At 37.6% G+C, this 22,822-nt stretch overlaps 1 protein-coding gene across 2 annotated transcripts in view; it reads left to right on the forward strand.

Moving 5' to 3' along the window:
* Positions 1–22,822, forward strand: part of ZWILCH (zwilch kinetochore protein) — a 41,259-nt gene that overhangs the window by 17,025 nt on the left and 1,412 nt on the right. For both annotated transcript variants that reach the window (XM_004453125.4, XM_004453126.4), the window contains exons 8-18: positions 1,507–1,578; positions 3,782–3,875; positions 4,402–4,451; positions 5,123–5,228; positions 6,444–6,523; positions 9,109–9,265; positions 9,939–9,967; positions 13,322–13,458; positions 14,551–14,646; positions 17,406–17,515; positions 22,515–22,623. In XM_004453125.4, the coding sequence (XP_004453182.1) occupies positions 1,507–1,578; positions 3,782–3,875; positions 4,402–4,451; positions 5,123–5,228; positions 6,444–6,523; positions 9,109–9,265; positions 9,939–9,967; positions 13,322–13,458; positions 14,551–14,646; positions 17,406–17,515; positions 22,515–22,603 (1,020 nt within the window). In that variant the 3' untranslated portion in view covers positions 22,604–22,623. The remainder of the gene's footprint in view (positions 1–1,506; positions 1,579–3,781; positions 3,876–4,401; positions 4,452–5,122; positions 5,229–6,443; positions 6,524–9,108; positions 9,266–9,938; positions 9,968–13,321; positions 13,459–14,550; positions 14,647–17,405; positions 17,516–22,514; positions 22,624–22,822) is intronic.

Genomic DNA, 22,822 nt, shown 5'->3' on the forward strand with positions numbered 1-22,822 from the left:
AGTGTCTTGAATGGGGGATCAGGTAGAATCATCAAAGTGACTTATTGTCTCTGCTATTCATAAAAAACTGCAGATATTGACAACACATTAAGAATCTTCTTAGGGAAACGGACTTTGGCCCAGTGGTTAGGGCGTCCGTCTACCATATGGGAGGTCCGCGGTTCAAACCCCGGGCCTCCTTGACCCGTGTGGAGCTGGCCATGCGCAGTGCTGATGTGCGCAAGGAGTGCCGTGCCACGCAAGGGTGTCCCCCGCGTGGGGGAGCCCCACGCGCAAGGAGTGCGCCCGTGAGGAATGCCGCCCAGCGTGAAAAGAAAGTGCAGCCTGCCCAGGAATGGCGCCGCCCACACTTCCCGTACCACCGACGACAACAGAAACAAGACGCAGCAAATAGACACCAAGAACAGACAACCAGGGGAGGGGGGGAAATTAAATAAATAAATAAATCTTTAAAAAAAAATAAAAAAAAAAAGAATCTTCTTAATATTTCATTGCATTCTATGTTTACAATTCTAGGAATCTATTTTAAGAAATTAATCAGAATTGCTAACAAAAGTGTATATACAAAGATATTCAATGTAGTGATTTAGCTGTGTTTCCAAAATAATAAAGATAAGACTTGAATGTTCCCTGTTAGGAGAATTGTTGTGCTTGCTTCGGCAGCACATATACTAAAATTGGAACAATACAGGGTAGTTGTTAAATAGATTTTCATATGATGAAATTTTATACAGTCTTTTAAAAATCTTGTTTTAAAGCATCTTTGATAATAATAGGAAATGCTCATTATTAAGCAAAAAAGGGAAGAGATACAGTAAGATCTCAACTATCTTTTTTCAAAATGTCTAGAAAGAAGCCTTTGTAGAAACATGCTTCTTTGTTAATAGTGGTTCCCTCAGGGTGGTGGGATTATGGATAATTTTATTCTTTATGCATAGGCATTTACTTTTCTTTCTCTTTCTTCTTCTTCCTTTCTTTCTTTCTTCCCTTTCTTCATTTCCTTCCTTCCTTCCTCCCTCCTATCCTCCCTCTGTTCCTTCCTTGTTTTACGTTTCTTAAAACTTCGAACTCTGATTAGGACATATGTTTGATTTAGTTGGAGTCTAATAGATTTATTTGGGGGCTTTTATTTTTGGTGTACCATAATGCTAAGTTTATCATCAAATCTTGAGATGTATTTGTTTATTTCTTATACCTTCTTATTTTGCAAATTCTGTGATAAAAGACTGGAGAGCATATGAGAAGAGCAGTTATTCCCTGCATTTCCAGTTGGTTTGTGGTATATGGAAACATGGGCCTGTATTTAGGTTACTCTATCAATTTTGGGTAGGTTCTGCAGTATACCGCTTGGTAAGATATTCTTAATGAGGTATTGCCCGAATTTTTCAATTCATTGGCACTTTATGAAACATATCTTTTAATGTGTGGGTAGTTTGAAACGCAAGTAACTGTGATCCTTGTGCATAGATTACCAGTGAAAGCTGACATACTTTGGAAACTTTTTAGAATATTAAAGTGGAATCTGGAGAACCTAGAAGTCCTGTGAGTCATCTTCACAGAGAACTGAAATTTCTCCTTGTGAGTATCTTTCTGGAATTTTAAATTTCCATTAAATCTTAGGTTTTCATAAAATTTTTGCTAATGTAATTTTTATTTAGTTTTGTGTTTTCCAAAATTTGTTCCAAATATTATGTATTAGGTACCATTGGCAGTTTTGGCAGCTTAATTTTACCATATGATAATTGTCCTCACAATTAAAGGGAACATTAGTTAGATAGTTAGTAATTGTAGTTCTTCCATCCTGTGTACTGGAGTGTTTAATTTTTATTATATGATGAGTTCCTTCTGTCCAGGTGGGTCAACCTGCCACTTTATTCAAATGTATATATAATCTGCTTGTTAATAACTGCAATTTAAATTGAAGTTAAAGATGAATTAGGATATGTTTTAAGAGTTTATGTTTCAGTAATTTTAGCTCCGCTCTACAAATTGAATCTCAAGAGGGTGCCTCATTTTAATGCAGTAAAATTCCAGATGTGTTAGCTCTTATACAAAGCCAGTTATTATCCAGCCACTGCCCTACTTATTTGTTTTTTTTAATATCCCATAAAATTCACTCATTTTAAGCCTACAATTCAGTGTTTTTTTTGTATATTTATAGAGTTGTACAACTGTCACTGTAGTCAATTTTAGAACATTTTCATCACCCAAAAAGAAATGCTATGCTCATTAGCAGTCACTTCCCACCACTAGCCCCTGGCAACAAACTAATGTACTTTCTGTCTCTATGGATTTGCCTGTTCTAGATATTCATATAAATGGAATCATGTAATATATGGTCTTTGATGTCTGGCTTCTTTCACTTAGCATAATATTTTTGAGGTTTATCCATATTGTAGCATGTGTCAGTACTTCATTCCTTTTTTTTAATGGTTAAATAAAATTTCATTACATGGGTATATCATATTTTTATTTATTCATTCATCAGTTATTGGACATTTGGATCATTTCTACTTTTTTGGTTATTATGCATAATGCTGCCCTGAACAGTTGATTGTGTATAAATTTTGTGTGGACATATGTTTGCACATCTCTCCCATAAGTAACTAGGAGTGAACTTGCTGTGTTATATGGTAACAGTGTTTAACCTGAGGAATTGCCAAACTTTTCCAAAATGGCTGCACTATTTTACATCCTCACCAGCAATGTATGGGAGTTCCAATTTCTGTACATTCTTGTGGAGCTGGCCCACGCGCAGTGCTGATGCGTGCAAGGAGCGCCCTGCCACGCAGGGGTATCCCCGTGCAGGGAAGCCCCACGTGCAAGGAGCGTGCCCTGTAAGGAGAGCTGCCCAGCGTGAAAGAAAGTTCAGTCTGCCCAGGAATGGGGCCACACACACAGAGAGCTGACACAACATGATGACGCAACAAAAAGAAACAGAGATTCCCGTGCCACTGACAACAACAGAAGTGGACAAAGAACACGCAGCAAATAGACACAGAGAACAGACAACTGGGGCGGGGGGGAGAAGGGGAGAGAAGTAATTAATAACATCACATGAGTGTTGACATAAGAATTCTTAATGACTTTATCATCTCATTTTCCAAAATATCAACAGTTGCTGTTGTCTTCTATATGACATACAAAATCTTTTCCAGTTTTAAAATCTCTTGATGAGATTTTTTTCTTTCTAATCTTATTTCCCACTATTCCCTAAGTTTTTTGCTCCACCCAAGTTGGAGTTACCCTACTCTCTTCATCTTATTCCATGCCCCTCCCTGTCCTGTAGCCTTTCCTTTCGACATTTAAATTGCAGCTATTGTTTGTGTATTTTTTTAGCTATTATATGTATATTTTTATATATAGTTCATAAAGTTCCCTTCAGTTTCACATTTGTTGTTCCCCAATTATCTGTCCTTAACCAAACGTGCATTTTCAGGGCAGGCCTAGTATCATCAGTCTTGAATCATTATGCACATAGCATCCTAGTTCAGAATCAGACTACTGGATGTGGGCCTGTAGATAAGTAATTGCTGTCACTTAGTAATCGTGTTACCTTGGGCAAGTTACCTAACCTCCTAGCCTCAGTAAAATGGGGATAATAGTAATATTTGCCTCATAGATGTTTTGTGAGGTTTAAATAACATATTAAAAATAGAGCACTTAGAACAGTGCCTGGCACGTGATAAACATTTAGGAAATGTTGCTGCAATTAATATTGTTAAATATATCTTTAGTGATTAAACTGTTAACAAGTTTTTGTTTTTCAAATTTCCTGTAGGTTTTGGCTGATGGTTTGAGGACTGGTGTAACTGAATGGCCTGAGCCTCTGGAAGCAAAATCTGCTGTTGAACTTGTGCAGGAATTTCTGAATGGTGATTGTTTTCCTAAACTTGCCCTTGTATATTGTTTGTTAAGAATGTATGCTTACTATATTTAAATATAAGTTATCTTTTTAGGCTTGGTATTCTTTTTGGTTAGGATGTGTATAAAGTTTATGAGGTCTGTCATAGTGGAGGAAGGGACAAGGTTTGGTTCTGAAGTGCTAATGGTAAAGGTTCAAGTAATCTTAAAAATTAATAAAATTTTAATTTTATATTTTTTATAGAACAACCATATTTAAGATTACAGGAGAAGAGAGATGAAACTTACCTTTGAGTATATACTGTAAGCTTGACATTGTATGTCAGGGCTGTCATGTTACCTTTGTTCATCCTCACATCCCTACCTGATTGATGAGTAGCTATTATTACCTCTTTTGGTGAGCAAAGTAATTTGCATAAAATCCCCAGTTTATACTTCTACTCTCTCCATTTGCCATTTGAAAATAGGATTAGTATAGAAATAACTTGGGAAGCAGAAAAATAAATCAAGAGATAATATGTTCTTGCCACTTTCTAGACTTAAATAAACTGGATGGATTTGTTGATTCTGCAAAAAAAGACACAGAGGTAAGTGATTATCATCTGAGATATGGACACTGAAATACCTTTTTTTAAAATTTTTATTTTACTGTTTTCCTTCCTGTTGAACTATCGCAAATGGATCTGTTATAGCCAAGGCAACATTTTGTTGGCCTTTAATGTCAGCACTGGTGATCGTTTTCCTTCAGACCTGATATTTTTTTGAAATAAAATATTTTAATCTATTTTTAAGAGAACTAGTACCTGTATATTATAAGTTGCTTGATTGCAGAGAAATATAAATGAACGTTAATACACAATCAGATAGTATTACTACAGCATTACTATAGTACATTAAGATACTATGAGATGGTATGATAATATCCCATAAAATGGTGTTATAAAATTAAGCTAGTTATGTTCTCATTTGACAAATAGGGAAATGGAGACAATGGCAATTTAATCAGTATTTTTACATGGAAGAAAAGTTTAAGGATTGCTATTAGGCACCATAGTTTTAAAGCAATTTTAAAGGTACAATTTTGCCCCATATATCCTCACGAGTAAATGAAGTTGTAGAAAGCAGTTTTGTTAACATCTTTGTGTGTCTTAATGAATACATATTTTTTCAGAGCAGCATTTGAGAGTTTATTGATCTTAAATTATTTTACTTTTTTTTATTACCCTTCAGTATTCCCTGAAATTTACTTCTATTTCAGACAGTGAAACATGACACTGCTGCAGTTGATCGTTCCATTGAGTGTCTTTTCACAGTACGTGGCGATCTCGATTTTGCTGAGCAGCTGTGGTGCAAAATGTGCAGTAGTAGGTGTCTATCATGATTATAAAATAAAAAGTTTTATTATTTCTTAGGTTTATTCTTTTTTAATTTTTTTTTTAGGTACCAGGGACCTGGGATTGACCCTTATGTGATGTTTACTCCTAGCCTTGTTTGGAAGTCTGGTTCTTATTATATCAAATTTATTTCTAATAATGGATTGGCACATTCTGCTCTAGAAAACTGTATTAAGACAAGGCTATTCATGCCATCTATTTTTTTCTCTTGACTTTTTGCATAGATTTAGGCAGTTTTATGTTATATTTATATGAACCAAAAAGATATTTTAGTGAAATTATAATTATTAGATAAAGGAAAAGATGTTCCTTAATATTTTACTATGTGTTATTTTTTTAGGAATCTGTTTGATTTTTTGCTTTAAAAATGCATTAAATCATCCCCTATATTTTTTTATGTAATATTTATATAATCTAGGTATCTTTTTTAAAAAAACTGAAAAGCATATTTTAAAAAATGTGTTAAATCAGGGAGGTGGTGTAGCTCAGTGATTGAGCACCAGCTTACCACATATGAGTTCCCAGGTTCAATCCCCAGCACCTCCTAAAAAAAAGGCATTAAGTCATGGTTTGGTTTTTTTAAATTAATTAATTTATTTTCTCCCATTTTCTGCTCTCTGTGTCCATTCGCTGTGTGTTCTTCTGTGTCTGCTTGTATTCTCATTGGGCAGCTCTGGGAACCAATCCTGGGACCTTCTGGAGTAGTAGAGAGGCCATCATTCTCTTGCGCCACCTCAGCTCCCTTTTCTCCTACATCTCTTATTGTCTCTCCTCTGTGTCTCTTATTGCAATATCTTGCTGTGCCAGCTCTCTGCATCAGCCGGCACTCCTGCATGGGGTGGAACTCCTGTGCGGGGATCAGTCCGCGTGGGGTGGCATTTCTTCATGGGCCAGCACTCCGTGTGGGCCAGCTAGCTGCATGGGCCAGCTTGTCTTCACCAGGAGGCCCCGGGCATTGAACCCTGGACCTCCTATATGGTAGATGGGAGCCCAGCTGCTTGAGTCACATCTGTTTCCGAAAGTCATTTTTCTGTTTTGTTTTGTTTTGTTGCATTGTTTAAATTCTTTCCCCTTCCCTATCTGTAAAGTACAGATACTTACCTTCTAATTCATTTATATAAGATTAATGATAATTGTTCTGAAGAAATCCATGAAAATAATGTTAGACTGACTTTATTTTTCAAGGTGTAACTTCATATCAAGATTTGGTGAAGTGTTTCACACTGATCATCCAGAGTCTACAGTGTGGTGATATACAGCCATGGGTAGGTTTAACTGTGTGTGTTGGAGCCATTTCCCCTGCAGCATAGAGTAGGTGATTAAGGACACAGGATTACATAATTGAATTCCCATAAAGCACCTTGTTCCTGGCTCATAGTTAAGTGCTCAGTATGTGTAAGCTGCTAATATTTTTATTCTTACTGTTACTGTGAATTACTTGCCATATACTGTTGATGAGAGTACAAATTGGCACACTCTTTCTAGAAGGCCATTTTGATCATGTGTCTTGAGATCCTCAAAATGTATCAAGTCTTTTGAACCAATAATAATTCTTTTGCTAGGATCCACCCTAAGCACATAAACAGAAATATGTATAAAAATTTTTTGTATCAGAGTATTCATCACAGCATCATTTAGTAGGATAAAAAAATTTAACCTAAATTTCCACTGTTAATGGTGTGGTTACATAAATAATGATGTATCCACATAATGGCATACGTAATTGTTGTTTAAAATGATGCTGACTAGTTTTAATGATGTGGAGAAATGCTTACAGTGTTCAATTAAAAAGAAAAGAAAAGGAATATACACAATTGTATAAAACATGTAAACTTTGGGGAGAAAAACCTGGGGACAAATATGCTAAAATGTTAATAGCAGTCATCTCTGGTGGTTGGGTTATGAATTATGTTTTCCAACTGCATTATACATTTCTGTATACTTTACAAATTTTCCAAAAAGAATTTGTACTACTTATATAATCAAAGAAAGGCTAAGTAAAAAGCTATACAAGACTGCTTATTTTATAGGAATTATTTTAAATAAGTGGCTACCAATTTATGACTGTAAGATTTAGAAACTTCATAGGCATGACCAAAGGTACACTGCAGAGCAGAGGTGTGCAAACACTGCCCCTAATAGGATGCTAATGATTCTAGGCATTTTAGTCTTGGCCGTTAGATTTTTCTTTAGAGAGTTAATGGTATTTGTTAGGTATTTACAAGTATAACCCCACCATGTATAATGTGTGCAACAGTAATGAAAATAGTTAAAAAGAATTCATGTGATTATGATGGAAATTAAAGTAGGAATAATAAAAAGTCAGTGAGAAAATGACATATTTTATGTGTGTGTACTAGTCAGCCAAAGAGGTGCTAATGCAAAACACCAGAAATCTGTTGGTATTTCTGTTGGTAAATAAGGGGTATTTATTTGGGGTAGCAGCTTACAGTTAGAAGGCCCTAAAGAATCCAACTCAAGGTACCCTAAGAGGTACTTTCTCACCCAAGTTAGTTGCCACATGTTGAAGTAAGATGGTAGGCCTGATCCTTCCTTCCTTCTTTCTCTTAAGCTCCGTGGGCCCAGCTTCTTCCTATCTCAGCTGTAGGCTGGTGTAGGGTTTGTTTCCTTCCAGACTTCCTCAGCTCAGCTGCTGTGTTCTCTTCACTTGCAAACTATCAGTCAAATACCTTATCTGTCTTCCTGGGGCTGCAGGATCAAAGTTCTCTCCTCTGTCATATCTGTGGAGCTCTCTTCCTGTGTCTTCTGTGTGTCTTCTTGAGTGAGTGTCCATTTATATATCCCACCAAGGGGGCGGGGACTTAACTTGAGTTACACCTTACTGATACAGTCGAATCAAAGAGCCATAACATAATCTTAACATAATTGAATCAAAGAAATCTCAGTTGAATCTAATACCAATCTAAGAGGATCATGCCCAGAGGAACAGACCAGTTTGTAAACATAATTTCTCTTTTTGGAATTCATAAATAATCTCAAACTGCCGTAGTATGTTGTTTTTTTTTTTTATTCTATTGTTTTATTTTTTTTGTCTTTATTTTTTTGTTACATTAAAAAAATATGAGGTCCCCATATACCCCCCACCCCCCTCACCCCACTCCTCCCACCATAACAACCACCTCCTCCATCATCATGAGACATTCATTGCACTTGGTGAATACAGCTCTGAGCACCGCTGCACCTCGTGGTCAGTGGTCCACACCATAGCCCACACTCTCCCACAGGCCACCCAGTGGGCCATGGGAGGACATACAATGTCCAGTAACTGTCCCTGCAGCACCGTAGTATGTTTTAAAATACATTGTTTAACATTTGGAGTACATGTTAGATCTTTATGTTCATGGCTCTCTTTAATTTGCAAACTCTCTAGTTAGTATGTTGAATATTGTAGCCAATAAGGAGTTCCTTAAGAGACATGTTTGGACCATTGAGGAAGAGAGAACTTTCCTGCCTCAGCAGATATGGTGTGTATGAAGGTGTACAATTTTGGGATAAGATGCCCAATAGCACTTAAATCAACAAGGAGAGGAGACTTTCTAGTTTTAATGCTTTAAAGGACCAACTGCAGTTTCTTTTTGGTGGAATTATATCTGGGGGTGATAAATTTACACACTTTTTGGTTGCTTTGGACTTAAGAAATGAGGATAGGAATGGTATTTTAGAAACTGACATGTTGTAACTTGGGGCTTTTGTCAGTTTGTATTGTCTAGAGGCTAAGAATGCAAGCTTAAACTTACTAGCTTGTAGCTAATGCAGTTTGCTTCTATTTTGCTTATTGGATTTATGTATATTTTTATTTACAGTTTTATAAAATTTTCTTTATTTCTAGCTCCACAGTGGGAGTAGCAGTTTACTAAGTAAGCTAATTCATCAGTCTTACCATGGAACCATGGATTCAGTTTCTCTCAGTGGGACTATTCCAGTTCAAATGCTTTTGGAAATTGGTTTGGACAAAATAAAGAAAGATTATATCAGTTTTTTCATAGGTGAGTTCTTTTCCCAACTTAAAAAACTTAAAAATGCATCATTTTTCAGCCATAGATATTCTCTTTTATCTTTCTACTTAACCCCTAGGTATTTGTAGTCCTGGCTTTGTCCCTGGTTCACTGTGAGACAAGCATTTTTGCTCTCTGGGCCTTTGTTTCCCCCCTTTAAAGATAATAAATTAGAGATAACTCTAGTGGTTATTTTTTGTTTGTTTGTTTGTTTTAGTTCAAACGTTTTGAGTTTCTACAGTGAATGTAGAAAATAAAAACTCTTTTATTAAATTTTTTTTTTTAACACATTCATGAGATATTTCATCTTGCTAACCACTGTCATTGCTGGCAATGGCCTTCTCTTCCCAGCGATGAAATGACCCTCTCAGTGATGACCATGACCTACCACTCTCTTCCACTGCCCAGACTTTGTGAGTGCTTTTTTGATGCCCCACACTTGGTTTTTTTGTTTTTTGTTTTTTAGGGACAAGGTGTGATCATTTTCAGAATAAGTAATCATATGTATTTATGGTGTATTCCACCAGAAAATTTGGCCATTTTTCAAGGAGCTTTTTTGATTGAGTGTCTTTTCATGTATGAATTATGAAGTATTTTACTTAAGTTCTTTAACATGTCATAGACAATACCTGAACTTATTTGCATATGTGTTTTTTCTTAATAGGTCAGGAAATTGCATCTTTAAATCATTTGGTGAGTTTATTTTTTTAATTCTAAAGTTGCTATTTCTTTATTCACACATTCTGCATATAGTTTTTAAGTCCATTGGTATGCCAGCCCCTCTACTAGGACCTAGGAAACATAAATAAGACAAAATTAAGACAGTCCATGCCTTAATTATAGTCTAGTAAGACTGACAAAACAGACCGTTCAATATCAGTTCTCAATCTCTGTAGATTTATGATACTGACAGAGTTGTATCCTGCTCAAGCCGATATATTAGCACAAGTCTCATTTATCTAGAGGGGTTAAGAACTCAAAACACTACTGTTTGAGTTCCTTTCTTTGATGGACCCTATAAGGGAATGTTTGGTTTATATTCCCCTTATTCATTTATATTACACTTGAAGGATTACTTTCCAAAGAATTTAAGCATGTGCTTTAATATATTTATTCAAAACATAGTTCTGAGTTTTCAGAGTCAGTATTATGTGCTTTCTTGCATTTTCCTTGTTACTTCAGAAGTTAAGGGAATTGAGCAGCTTCTGTAGTGACCCTTGACATTCATTGGCAAGTCCTTTTGAAAATGAGTCTGTATTATCAACTTGTTAGTCATTTATCTCATAAAATCCAATATAGAAAAACTCCAGCAATGTCTACTGTGTAAAGTAAGACAGAACTGGATTGTTTTGAGTTTAACTTATGCTATTAAAATTTTAAACATTTCATTTAATGTATGTATTTTTAATGGAAGTAAACTCTGTCTGGAAAAAAAATATGGTATTAGAAGGGTGTGTTTTGGTGTTTATGGTTTTAAATTTAAGAGGTAATTACATTTTTGAAAGTTAGAATATAGGATAAACACCCCTATAGAATATAGGACAAACATACTCATTATCTCATCACCCACATATGTGTCCTCTTATTTTTATGAATTTCCCTCAAACCATTTCATATGTTTTTTATAGGCTATTCAAACAATAGTCCTTTTTAAACTTTGAAAATCACCTAGAAGGCTTGTTTAAATGCTAATCCCTGGGTACTTGTGACATCAGTAGGTCTAGGGCTCAAGAATATGTTTATTTTTAACAAGCTGACATCTCCTCCACAAGTGATTCTAATACAGGTGGTTTTAGTTTAGTTTTCTATTGCTGCCTTAATAGATTACCAAACACTTAGTGGCTTGAAGCAAAACGGCTGTATTGTTTTACAGTTCTCTTAAGTCAGAAGTCTAGTACAAGTCTTACCAGACTGAAATCAAGTTGTTAGTGTGCTGCTTTCTTGTCTGGAGGTTCTAGGGAGAAATCATTTTCTTCTTGTTTGGATTGCTGGCAGAATTCAGTTCCTTGAGGTTGTAAGACTGAGGTCCCTGTTTCCTTGCTAACTGTAAACTGAGGGCCATTCTCAATTTCTAGAGACCATGGCATTCTATGACTTGTGGCTGCCTTCCTTCATCTTCAAAGCCAACAGTGGCAGGTCAGGACCTTTTCATGATGCATCTTTCTGACTCACTCTTCTGCCCTGTTTTTCGAATTTTAAGAGTTCCTGTGATTAGGTTCGGTCCATTTGCATAATCCAGGATCATCCCTATTTTAAAAGTCAACTGATTAGCAACCTTAATTCATCTCCTATAAATGTAACATATTCACAGGTTCTGGAATTAGGATGTGGACATCTTTGGGAGGCCACTACTCTGCTTAGCGCAGCAAGCCACATCTTGAGAAACACTCACTGGGCTATATTGCTCCAAGTAATCAGTCCTCAGGCTCTGTTACCTTCTTTCTGCTGTAGTCTTGTCGGTGGGCAGACCTAGACCTGGCTAGACAGTAGCATGGGTGGGATCAAATCAAGGAGGAAAAGCAATCTGGGCATCTACCTTTGTGGAAGGAGGAGAAGGGTCTTCCACTCCCAGAGCTAAGTCAGTGTGTGGGAATATGGGTAGAGGGTGAGGGAATGCAGCAGCCTATAGCCAATGATGAGTGTCAAGGTATTCCTTTCCTGGGAGTGTGCCTATTTTTCTACTTGTATTATTTTCACATTTTGGAATACATTTTATAAAATAATAAACATGTCCCCTATTTTGAATTTAATTATAAATGAGTTTGCAATAAATTAATTTTATCACATTTTATCTAGCTTTGTTTAAACTATGATTTAGAGTTATCCATGGATCTCTCTGCCACTACTCTCAGTTGATGAAGTTGACCATGACTTTTCCCTTACCCTTGTATGTTAGTTTTCTATTGCTGCATAATAACTTACCACAACTTAACAGCTATAAAGAACACTGTCACCTCACAGTTTGCAGTGGTCAGGAGTTCACATTTTAGCTGGGTCCTCTGCTCAGGATCTCACAAGGGTGAAATCAAGGTGTCAACTGGCCGTGACCTTATCTAGAGGCTTGACTAGGGAGACATCTGCTTCTGATCTCCCTCATTTGTTGTTGGTAAAATGCGTGTCCTTGTGGCCCTGAGACTGAGGTCTCTTTTCTTGCTAGTTTGCAGGCAAGGACCACTGTCAACTCTTAAAGGTCATTCTTGTGTCCTTGGTATGTGGCACTCTCCACAATATGTCAGTTTATTTCTTTAAAACCAACAGAGGAACATCTCTAAAGTTTCATCTTCTTTCAGAAATCTTGCTTATGTCAGGCCCACCCAGGATAATTTCCCTTTTGACTGACTAAAAACAAAAACAGTTGATTAGTAACTTAATCATGGGAATACTTTCCCACCATATTCACAGGTCTGACATCAGTCTAGAGGAAGGGATTATTTATAGTTTGTACCCCAGGAGGTGGGGAATCTTGGAGGCCATCTTAGAATTCTGCCTACCACACTCACCATGGGTTATTTCCTTAGCATGTGTTCTCAGAAATAGGATTAGAAGTGCTGAGCATTTTATGACGTTAGGCATATATTGCCAAATTACTTTTCCAAAGGCTTGTACCAATATACCAGTAACATGTATGAGTAGAAGTTTTATCAATGCACTCAATTTCTTGATATTTCTGATTTGCTATTTATTTTTAGAGGTGAACATTTCCACTAATTCAAAAAGTGTTAAGACTTGTCTTTTAGATTTGCTATTCATTCTGTCTGGAGAACTTGGTGCAGGGTAGTATTAGGTAACCACTTGGGCCTCCTCAGTGAAATAGCTCTGTGATTTGCCTTTATAAGGGAGTGTTTACTGGTTTGCTTAAAACATGCTCAGTGATAGTTTTCCTTATAATTTAATTTGAAGAATAGTATTGAAAAATTGTTTTCTAACTTCCTCCTATCTTCCTGCACTGCTCCCCCCACCCCCATTATCTAAACTTAGGTTTAGCAGGCACAACCATATTCCTTCTCCTTTAACTCCCTGTTTTGCTTATACCTTTTTTTATTTCAGGAGTACTTCATTTCCCCATCAGTAGATATACAAGAACAGGTTTATCGTGTTCAAAAACTCCACCATATTCTAGAAATATTAGTCAGTTGTATGCTTTTCATTAAACTTCAACATGAGCTCCTCTTTTCTTTAACACAGTAAGTATTTCCCTGTTGTTTGCTCTTCCAAAATAGTTGCAACCAAAATATGTATAGTTTATATTACCTATCAGGATAGAGCCTGCATGCCCTGTCTTCACAGTAGCAGAATGGTTCTAAGTCAATGTCATAGGAAGGAAAACCTTTGGATTCAGAATGAAGCAGGTTTGACACTTGGCTGTATCACTTTCTAAATCCTTAGGAATTTTTCTTCACTGAATCATGTTTTTCAACTGTAAAATGAATCTAATAACCTCATGAGTTTGTTATGAGGATTAAACGATGCAATGGGTATAAAGTACCTGGCACTCCTAATAGGTACTTGATAAATTTTAGTTTCCTTCTCCTTTCTTTACATCCGTAAGTTTAGGGCAAACTAATCATTGCCAGGTAATTTAATGGAATCAAATATTATTATCAATCTGTTAATAGCATTGCTTGATTTTAGAGATTCTGCTGCTCAATCTGACTAAAAGTTTGAAATACTCTTCTTACCTGGTCTCTGGTGTCTTACCTGCATTCAAGGCCTCAAGCTGAAAATAAGTGAACCATCCAGCGGAAGGGCTGGGTTTCTTTTTCCCCATAGAAGAAAATGTAACATTGCCTTTTTCCAAAATTAGAATTTACCTCCATTTTAAAGGAGAATTTTGAAATTGTTGTTACTTATAAAATCTAAAACTTTTTGAAAATTAAAGATTGGTAGTAGTAAACAAGTTAACTCTTTAATTCCCCAGACTCTGAAGATCATGGAAGTTGTGTCTTTGTCTCTCTTTTGCTTTCCTGTTTTTCTTTTTCTGATATCTCTTTCTCCCTACTTAAGCCTTTCTTTGGACTTAAATATATAATATATTTATGAGATATGTGTATTTTTAAATTTTAAAAAGTGAGTGGGATTTCCTTTTAAAGAGAAAAACATAACAAGTTTTTTAGGAGGGGGGTGAATTTTGTTTTTATTTTGATTTAACTTTTGTGGTCCTTAAATAATTCTTTTGTTGATGTTATTAGTGATATTCAGGAAATTATTTTCCTTGTGAGTTTTGGACTAGGCTCTTTTTTCCAAGAGGTTCATTTTTTCTTTTTTCTCTTTTTTAGATCCTGCATTAAATATTATAAACAAAATCCTCTTAATGAGCAACACATTTTTCAGCTCCCAATCAGACCAACTGCTATAAAAAGCTTATATCAAAGGTAATCAATTTAATAATTAAATTATACCTTAAGTCCAGCCATGTGCTAGACAAATTTGGTGTCTCTCTTCCATGGGGAACTCACAACGCAAAGATGCTTCGCCTCTGAAATCATGATTGTCTATATCCCTCTCTCTGACCACAGTCTCACATAGTTCTCTCTCTTCCTTCTCTCAGGCTTTTTTTTCTATTCTCCTTTAGACCACTGGGTCTCTAGTCTTTCATTTTTCTCTCAATTTGTAATTCCTTTTAGCCAAGTAGGGAGTAAAGTTTAGCCAAAAGGAAAATGGCAGATTGGGAGGAAAATGATCAGTATAATAACAATAAGGTCAAGAGTATGGCTATAAGAGTGAGTGAAGAGATAGGGATTGGGGAGGTATGGAACCATGAAACTAAGACAATGGATCAGCCATCTACTCGGACACTGAGATTCTCTCTGACAGTGCTATCCCTTGACTATTCCACAAGCATATATTTGAAATTTTACTCATACTAAAGCCAGTTTATTTATACTCTCCTTCTGTTTAGTTTGTTCTTAGCTAAACCCTATCACTCCCCTGAAACTGCTCTGATAAAGGTTACCAATGACCTTTTTTTTTTGGTTATTTTTGTTGTTGTCCTTATTTTTTTCTCCCAGTGGACTTCTTTTTTTTTTTAAAGATTTATTTATTTATTTAATTTCCCCCCCTCCCCTGGTTGTCTGTTCTCTGTGTCTATTTGCTGCGTCTTGTTTCTTTGTCCGCTTCTGTTGTGGTCAGCGGCACGGGAAGTGTGAGCGGCGCCATTCCTGGGCAGGCTGCACTCTCTTTCACGCTGGGCTGCTCTCCTTACAGGGCGCACTCCTTGCGCGTGGGGCTCCCCTACGCGGGGGACACCCCTGGGTGGCATGGCACTCCTTGCGCGCATCAGCACTGCGCATGGGCCAGCTCCACATGGGTCAAGGAGGCCCGGGGTTTGAACCGTGGACCTCCCATGTGGTAGACGGATGCCCTAACCACTGGGCCAAGTCCGTTTCCCCCAGTGGGCTTCTAATTGCCAAATCCAGTAACTATTTTTCAGTCCTCTTGCTTAACTTTTGTTTGACTTTTAAACACTGTTGCCTTGAACCTATCTCCTTCCTTTGTTTCTGTGACATAGCATTCTGTCTTAATTTTAATTCAAATTCTTCCTCTGCCTACTGCTTCTATGTGAGTTTTTACCAGGATTCTACCTGCTGCCCTGTTTTCTTTTCACTTTCTATCCTCCATGGGTAATTGCATTTATACTCTAGGCTTCAGTTCCTTGGTGTCAATAAGGATTCAAAACCCTCATGTCCAGCTTCTCCTGTCTTCTGAGCTTCAGACCCATGTTTCTAATTGTGAATCCCCAACTTCAGTGGCCTTTTTTTTAAGATCTATTTTTTTAAATTTATTTCTCTCCCCATCCCCCTCCCTAGTTGTCTGCTCTCTGTGTCCATTCGCTGTGTGTTCTTCTGTGTCCACTTCTTTTCTTGTCAGCAGCACTGGGAATCTGTGTCTCTTTTTGTTGTGTCATCTTGCTGCATCAACGCTCCGTCTGTGCGACACCACTCGTGGGCAGTCTGAACTTTCTTTTGTGCAGGGTGGCTCTCCTTACGGGGTGCACTCCTTGTGCATGGGGCTCCCCTATGCGGGGGACACCCCTTGCACGGCACTTGCGCGCATCAGCACTGTGCATGGGCCAGAGCGCCACATGGGTCAAGGAGGCCCTGGGTTTGAACTGTGGACCTCCCATGTGGTAGGTGTATGCTCTATCCATTGAGCCAAGGTCCGCTTCCCTTCAGTGTCCTTTAGTCAGTTCAAACTCTAAAACTGAACCTCTTCCTGACATTTTTTTCCTCCTCCTGTATTCTCTCTCAAGTGACCATCAGTAGTGACCATCTAATGCCTAAAAGAGAAACCTAGGGCTTAGCCTCTGCTCTTTGTTGTCCCTTACTCCTTTAGATGGTTACCAAGTCTTGACCTTCTTGCTAGCTCTTGAATCCATCCCCTTCTCTGTGTTTCTATTATCATCATTGCTTTACTTCATATCTGCATCATTACCTATGGATTATGGGAATATCCTTTTTTTCCTAACTGTTCTGTTTCCATTATTTTCCTTCTCTGTGTCACTGTTAAAGTGATTTGGACCCCACCATGACATCAGTCTATTTAAATCCTCCACTGGCTCCTGTTACCTTTAGGACAGTGTCCCAGTGCCTTCGTGTGGTCTGTGAGGCCTTCTGTGCCGGAGCACTGGTGCCTTTCTGGCCCCATGTGCCCCATGGCTTCAACATTTCCCTTTAGAGACTCACACTCTGCATTATTGCATTTCCTCAAGTACTTCCCACTCTTTTATCCTTGGTCCCTGTGCACATGCTGTTCCTTCATCCTGGACCACCTTTCCCCACCTCATCTGTGGAAATAACTCCTTTTGGTCATTTCATACTCCATGCCAGTACCAAAATTTTTGAGGATTTTCTCCTAACTTTATAACCCTCAATGTGAGTTAGGAATTCCCCTCCTGTTTCCCCGTAACACATTCTGTATTTCTCTATCATAGCATTTTTTTTTCATGGAATTATTATTTATACCCTTCTTTTATACTCTTCTTTTGGCTGGCTTCTTGAAGATGGATATTGTGACCTATTTATTAATATCTCTTTTCCCTCAGTGTTTATCACATAGGCATTTCACTAAATGGTTATACAATGATGAAAATAACTGTTTTTATTTTTCCCTTTGATGTTTTTTCTTTCCTTAGCGAGAAACCACAGAAATGGAGAGTGGAAATAAGTAGTGGTCAAAAGGTTAAAACAGTTTGGCAACTGAGTGACAGCCCACCAGTAGACCATCTGAATTTTCATAAGCATGGTAATGATTGTTCGCAATCTATTCAGATAAACTATTCCAATAGAAAATACTGAATCTCACTGAGAGAGATCATTATTCTAGCTCTTGTGCTCAGTTTTTAACTATGTTTTCTGCACTCTAGATGTTGAACATATTCTAAATATATGTGTGTGTGTGTATACATATATATATATATTTTTTTAGAATTGGGGTCCTTTATTGAGGGACATCAGAGAACATGGGAGATGGGAACAAGTCTTAGGGGGTTTGAGAGTGAGCTTAGAGCAGAAGTGCCCATCTAGGGAGAATGAGCAAGTCTCTAGGCCTTTGTAGGAAAAGGTGTCAGGGGTGCCCAGGGGAATCGTGAAGGAGAGATAATTCCCTAAGGCACCCCAGTGGAGTCGGTAGATCTGGAAGATGGTGATCCAGGTGGTAAGCGCAATCACCCAGAAGAAGAAACCCATAGCTGAGTGCCAAACATAGCCCTTGGTTTGACTCTGCTCTGTGCAGGCTGGGGCAAGGAGGGCCTCCCAGAAGAACCAGAAGGTGTCAACCAGCCACAGCATTCATGTGATCATGAAGGACCATGCCCCAGCAGAGCCTAGTTCCTTTGCTTGGATGCTCTTGCTACTTTCAACTACCGCCATTTTGCGCTGTCATGATTTTTTACATGTGTAATGTATAGAAGAAATCAAAGTGTAATAATTGTGAAAGAGTGCTTTTTCACATTGTCTTGGATACAGGAATTTTTGTTAAAAGAGGTCAAATGATAGGGACTAGAAGTAAATTAGGTTATGAGATAGAAATGCCAGCTCATACTTTACCCTTTTGTGTACTGTTTAAAAGTGATGATAATATTTCAGCCCGTGTGTCTTCTCTGTGGCTAAAATAAGTGTTGAGATTTCTGGTACCCTATCAAAGATGATCTTTTTTGGCTAAAGATTGTAATTAATTAGCCCACCAATTCTTCCTCCTCCAGCCAGCACCTATAAAACTGCTGTCTTCATGCATATGAATTGTATGATGCTGTAATCTCTTATGCATATAGGTCTAAATGGTACCTTCAAATACTGCAAAGATTATCCAAAAACAAGCTTGGTAGTTTTCATATGAAAATCCAAGATTTCATAGCCTATAATCAGCCAGTTTTAGAAATACAAATACTATTTTACTGACTGATATCTTGCAAAATTATTTCCAGAAAATGTTTATTTTCCCCAAAATATCTTTTGATTCAAGCATAAAGGAAACTTCTCTCAGTTTTATTCATATGGCTGAACTACAAAAATCCTAAGGAAACTGAAAGAATTTTTCTGAGAGTGATTAGTTAAACTTGTGCTGTATTTTTTCCAAGTGTGACCCAAAACCTAGAAAATATAAATATTGAAAATTGACTGTATAAAAGTAGGAAAATGTCTGAATGACAAAACAAAAAATGGCAAAAACAAAAGACAACAAACTAGGAAAATAAATTTGCAGCTCATGTTCAGAAAAGTAGCTGCATTGCCTAGTATATAAAGAACTTTGAAATCAGGAAGAAAAATATTAGTAAATCAATTTTTTAAATGGGCAAGTAATATAAATAGTTTACCAATAAGGAAATTCAGATGTCATCTTAAAAATAAAAGTTGCAAAAACCAAATATAAAATAAATATAATGTAAATAAATAAAATACATTAAATTTAACAATGCAGATCTATATTACATAGGTAGTGTCTTTCACCTGTCATATTGGCAAAGATAATAAAATGTGGAGTCACAGTGCTGGCTAGGATATGGGAAGCAGGCAATCTCTCATGTTGCCCGTTGGAGTGTAAGTGGTACAGCCTCTGGGGAGGACAATAGCTGTTGAATTTTTTTTTGTTTTTTAAATCATTATTTTGCCCAAAAGTTCCATTAATAAGAATTTATTCTATACATATAACCAGACATGCTAGAAGACATATGAACAAGTTTATTAATTACAGTATTGTTTACAGTAGCAAATGACTGGAAAAACACAGACTAGGACAGAGAGAATGCTCTAGATAGTGGTTCTCAGTCTTGGTTGAATATTAGAATCATTGGAGGATCTTCCCCGCCCACTTCTCAGCAATAGAACAATCTTTATTAATCCGCCCTGCCCCCTGCCAGCCCTAGTTCTCTTTCAGCACAGTCCTGATTTCCCGGAGTCACCCAGTCTGACGGGCAGCAATGAGACCCACTTTGTGGCCAGCGGGGGCATCTTTGCAGATTTTGGGAAGCTTACCAACATGCTAGTGGTTGCCACCTCCAAAGGGATGCTCCACAGAGTTCATGGCCACATCCTGTACACAAGGCCAACAATTCCTTTTTGCCTTGTACTTGTGGTAAACATGGCCAGCCTTCAGGATGGGCTTGTCGATGCAGCCTCCCCCAGCCACCATGCCAACCACAGCTCTGTTGGCTGAGGAAATGACCTTCTTGGAATCTGAGAGCAGCTTTATAAGGCTCTTCTTGTTCTCAGCATTGTGGGAAATGATGGGGATATAATTCACTTAAGCCTGGACTAGTTTGCCCTGGTCACAAGGCTTCTCCTGTCAGAGTAGCTTTTTAAAGTCCTACTGCACAAAGTGAATTAAAATCTCTGGAGGGATTCCAGTCATCAGTAATTTTTTAAGTTCCCCAGGTGATTCCACTAATGTTGGGGGTTTACCCAACATTAAACATCTTATCTACAGCTCCTGTTTCAGTTTAAAAACAGACATGTTATTTTTATTATTAAAAAGGATGTTTTAAAGACACAAATATGTGTGATAAATTTTTGAAAAATGACAGTTTTTAATTAAACTTTTTTACATAAACCTATGAGGAAATCCATGCAAGACGAAACACCTTCACACAAGTTTTCTGCAAACCTAAAACTGCTCTAAAAATAAAATTATTTTTTAAAAGAAAAGAATGAAATACCTTGTTGCAATGATACTGAATAAGCAAACCTATCTTTTTGCTGTTTTGAGGCAGGCTGCTTCAAAAAAGTGTAAGTTATTTGGGGTGTTAGAGGTAAAAGAACTTGTTAATGCATTGGTCCAATGCTTCTTTTGTTAAGGAATTTTTATGAATTTTTAAAATATTTTTGTGCTTGAAAATGCTCTCAAACTTCCATTTGGCTTGAACTTTATATAAGCTCTTCTATCCATCATATATTCTTGATATTTGTTCAAAAATTATTCATTGACTTTGGCCCAAACCTGTATCTACTCTTGAAGGAGGACCTCATTCCTGAAACCCAATAATGGTTTATTTTTGCCAAAGATCATATGCCATTTCATTAGACTGAACAATTATGTCGTATGCTAGCTTTTGAGATAACTAAAGGGATAATGAATACTCCTGAGTAAAATTAACATGAAAAGCAGGCAGACTTAAAAGAGAAAAGTGCACTATCAGCTACCATGGGAAGAGAGAATAATGATTTGAGTTGATGGTGAGAAAAACAGTGCCAGGTAGAGTGCTGCACACTTAGTGGGTGCTCAGCAAATGATTGCTGATAAAGGTGAGATTATGGAAACCAAAATGTTGACCCACAAGAAAGTGGGTATATGTTAATTGGACCACTTATTTATTTATTTATTTGAGGTACCAGGGCTCAGGATTGAACCCAGGACCTCATATATGGGAAGTAAGTGCTCAACTACTGAGCCACATTGGCTCTCCTGAGTTGGTTTTTTCATTTGTTTTTTTGTTTGTTTGTTTATTTTTAGGAGACACTGGGGACCAAACCCAGGACCTTCTGTGTGGGAAGCAGGTGCTCAACTGCTTGAGCCACATCTGCTCTCCAGGCCTTTTTTATTAACCTCCCCCCCGCCCCCGCTTCTGCTCTCTGTGTCCATTCACTGTGTATTTCTTGTCAGTGGCACCGGGAATCTGTGTCTCTCTTTGTTGTGTCATCTTGCTACGTCAGCACTTTGTGTGTGCGGCACCACTCCTGGGCTGGCTGTGCTTTTTTCGCGCAGGACAGCTCTCCTTATGGGGCGTACTCCTTGCACGTGGGGCTCCCCTACATGGGGGACACCCCTGTGTGGCACAGCACTTCTTGCGTGCATCAGCACTGCGTGTGGGCCAGTTCACCACAAGTGGGTCAGGAGACCCTGGGTTTGAACCCTGGACCTCCCTTGTCGTAGGTGGATGCTCTATCAATTGAGCCAAATTTGCTTCCCTGGACCATTTATTTTTGAGATACAACAGTCTTTGGAAGAAGAAAATGGATATGTGTCTAGTCCCAAAACTATTAATATAAATTCTAAGTAGAAATTATTTTTTGAAATATTTTAATGTTAACAATTACAATATTGGAAAAGATAGTTATTTAAATGTTGATGTGGCACAAAAATTAAGCAGTGCTTCCCAAATTAAAATACATGATTTTTTAAAATGTGCTTTTTATTTTAAAGTTTTATTTATTTATTTTAAAGATTTATTCTCTCCCCTTCCCTCCTCCTTCGGCTCTCTCTGTCCATTCACTGTGTGTTCTTCTGCGTCTGCTTGCATTATTCACTGGCACTGGGAAACTGCATCTCTTTTGTTGTTGTTCTTGCGTTATTTTGCTGTTTGAGCTCTCTGTGTATGTGGCAACACTCCCGGGCAGGCTGCACTTTTTTCATGGGAGCACCTCTCCTTGCAGGGCACACTCCTTGTGTGTGGGGTTGCCCCACGTGGCAGGGCACTCCTTGCATGCGGCAGCGTTGCACATGGGCCAGCTCACCACATGGGTCAGGAGGCTCTAGGGATCGAACCCTGGGCCCTCCATGTGTTATATGGACGCTCTATCCGTTGAGTCACGTCCGCTTCCCTAATCTGTTTTAAAATACATTGAGTTTATTTAGAGTTGTCCTCATTGATTTTTTTTTTTTTGTCCAGAGTATTTTTTTAAACCATAAGATGCCTGCCATTCAGATCTCCTTTTGATTATTATAGCTGCTATAAAATACAGCATTATACATGGTAGAAAAGGCAGTAGGGCATTAAGCTGTTCTGATCTCACTATCTTTCTGGTTCCAGATTTTTCTGAATTAACACTGAACGGTAGCTTGGAAGAAAGGATATCCTTTACTAATCTGGTTACCTGCAGCCAGGTGCATTTCAAGTAAAGTGTGCTTACCTCTATAAGGTATTTATATTCATTTTTGTTCTCTGCAAATACTTTGTAATATATTAAGTACCTAATATTTTAGTTATTTCTAAAACATAAATGCTGACTTAACATTTCAGGAATACAGATTGTTAATCACTAATCACATAAAAAAACTACCACATGTTATTGACTAGCACAAGTCTTTAATTTCCTTTTGACCTTTTTAAGGCAACTA

The sequence above is a fragment of the Dasypus novemcinctus genome, chromosome 3 (genome assembly GCF_030445035.2).
Source record: "Dasypus novemcinctus isolate mDasNov1 chromosome 3, mDasNov1.1.hap2, whole genome shotgun sequence".
In the NCBI taxonomy this organism is placed as follows: Eukaryota; Metazoa; Chordata; class Mammalia; order Cingulata; family Dasypodidae; genus Dasypus; species Dasypus novemcinctus.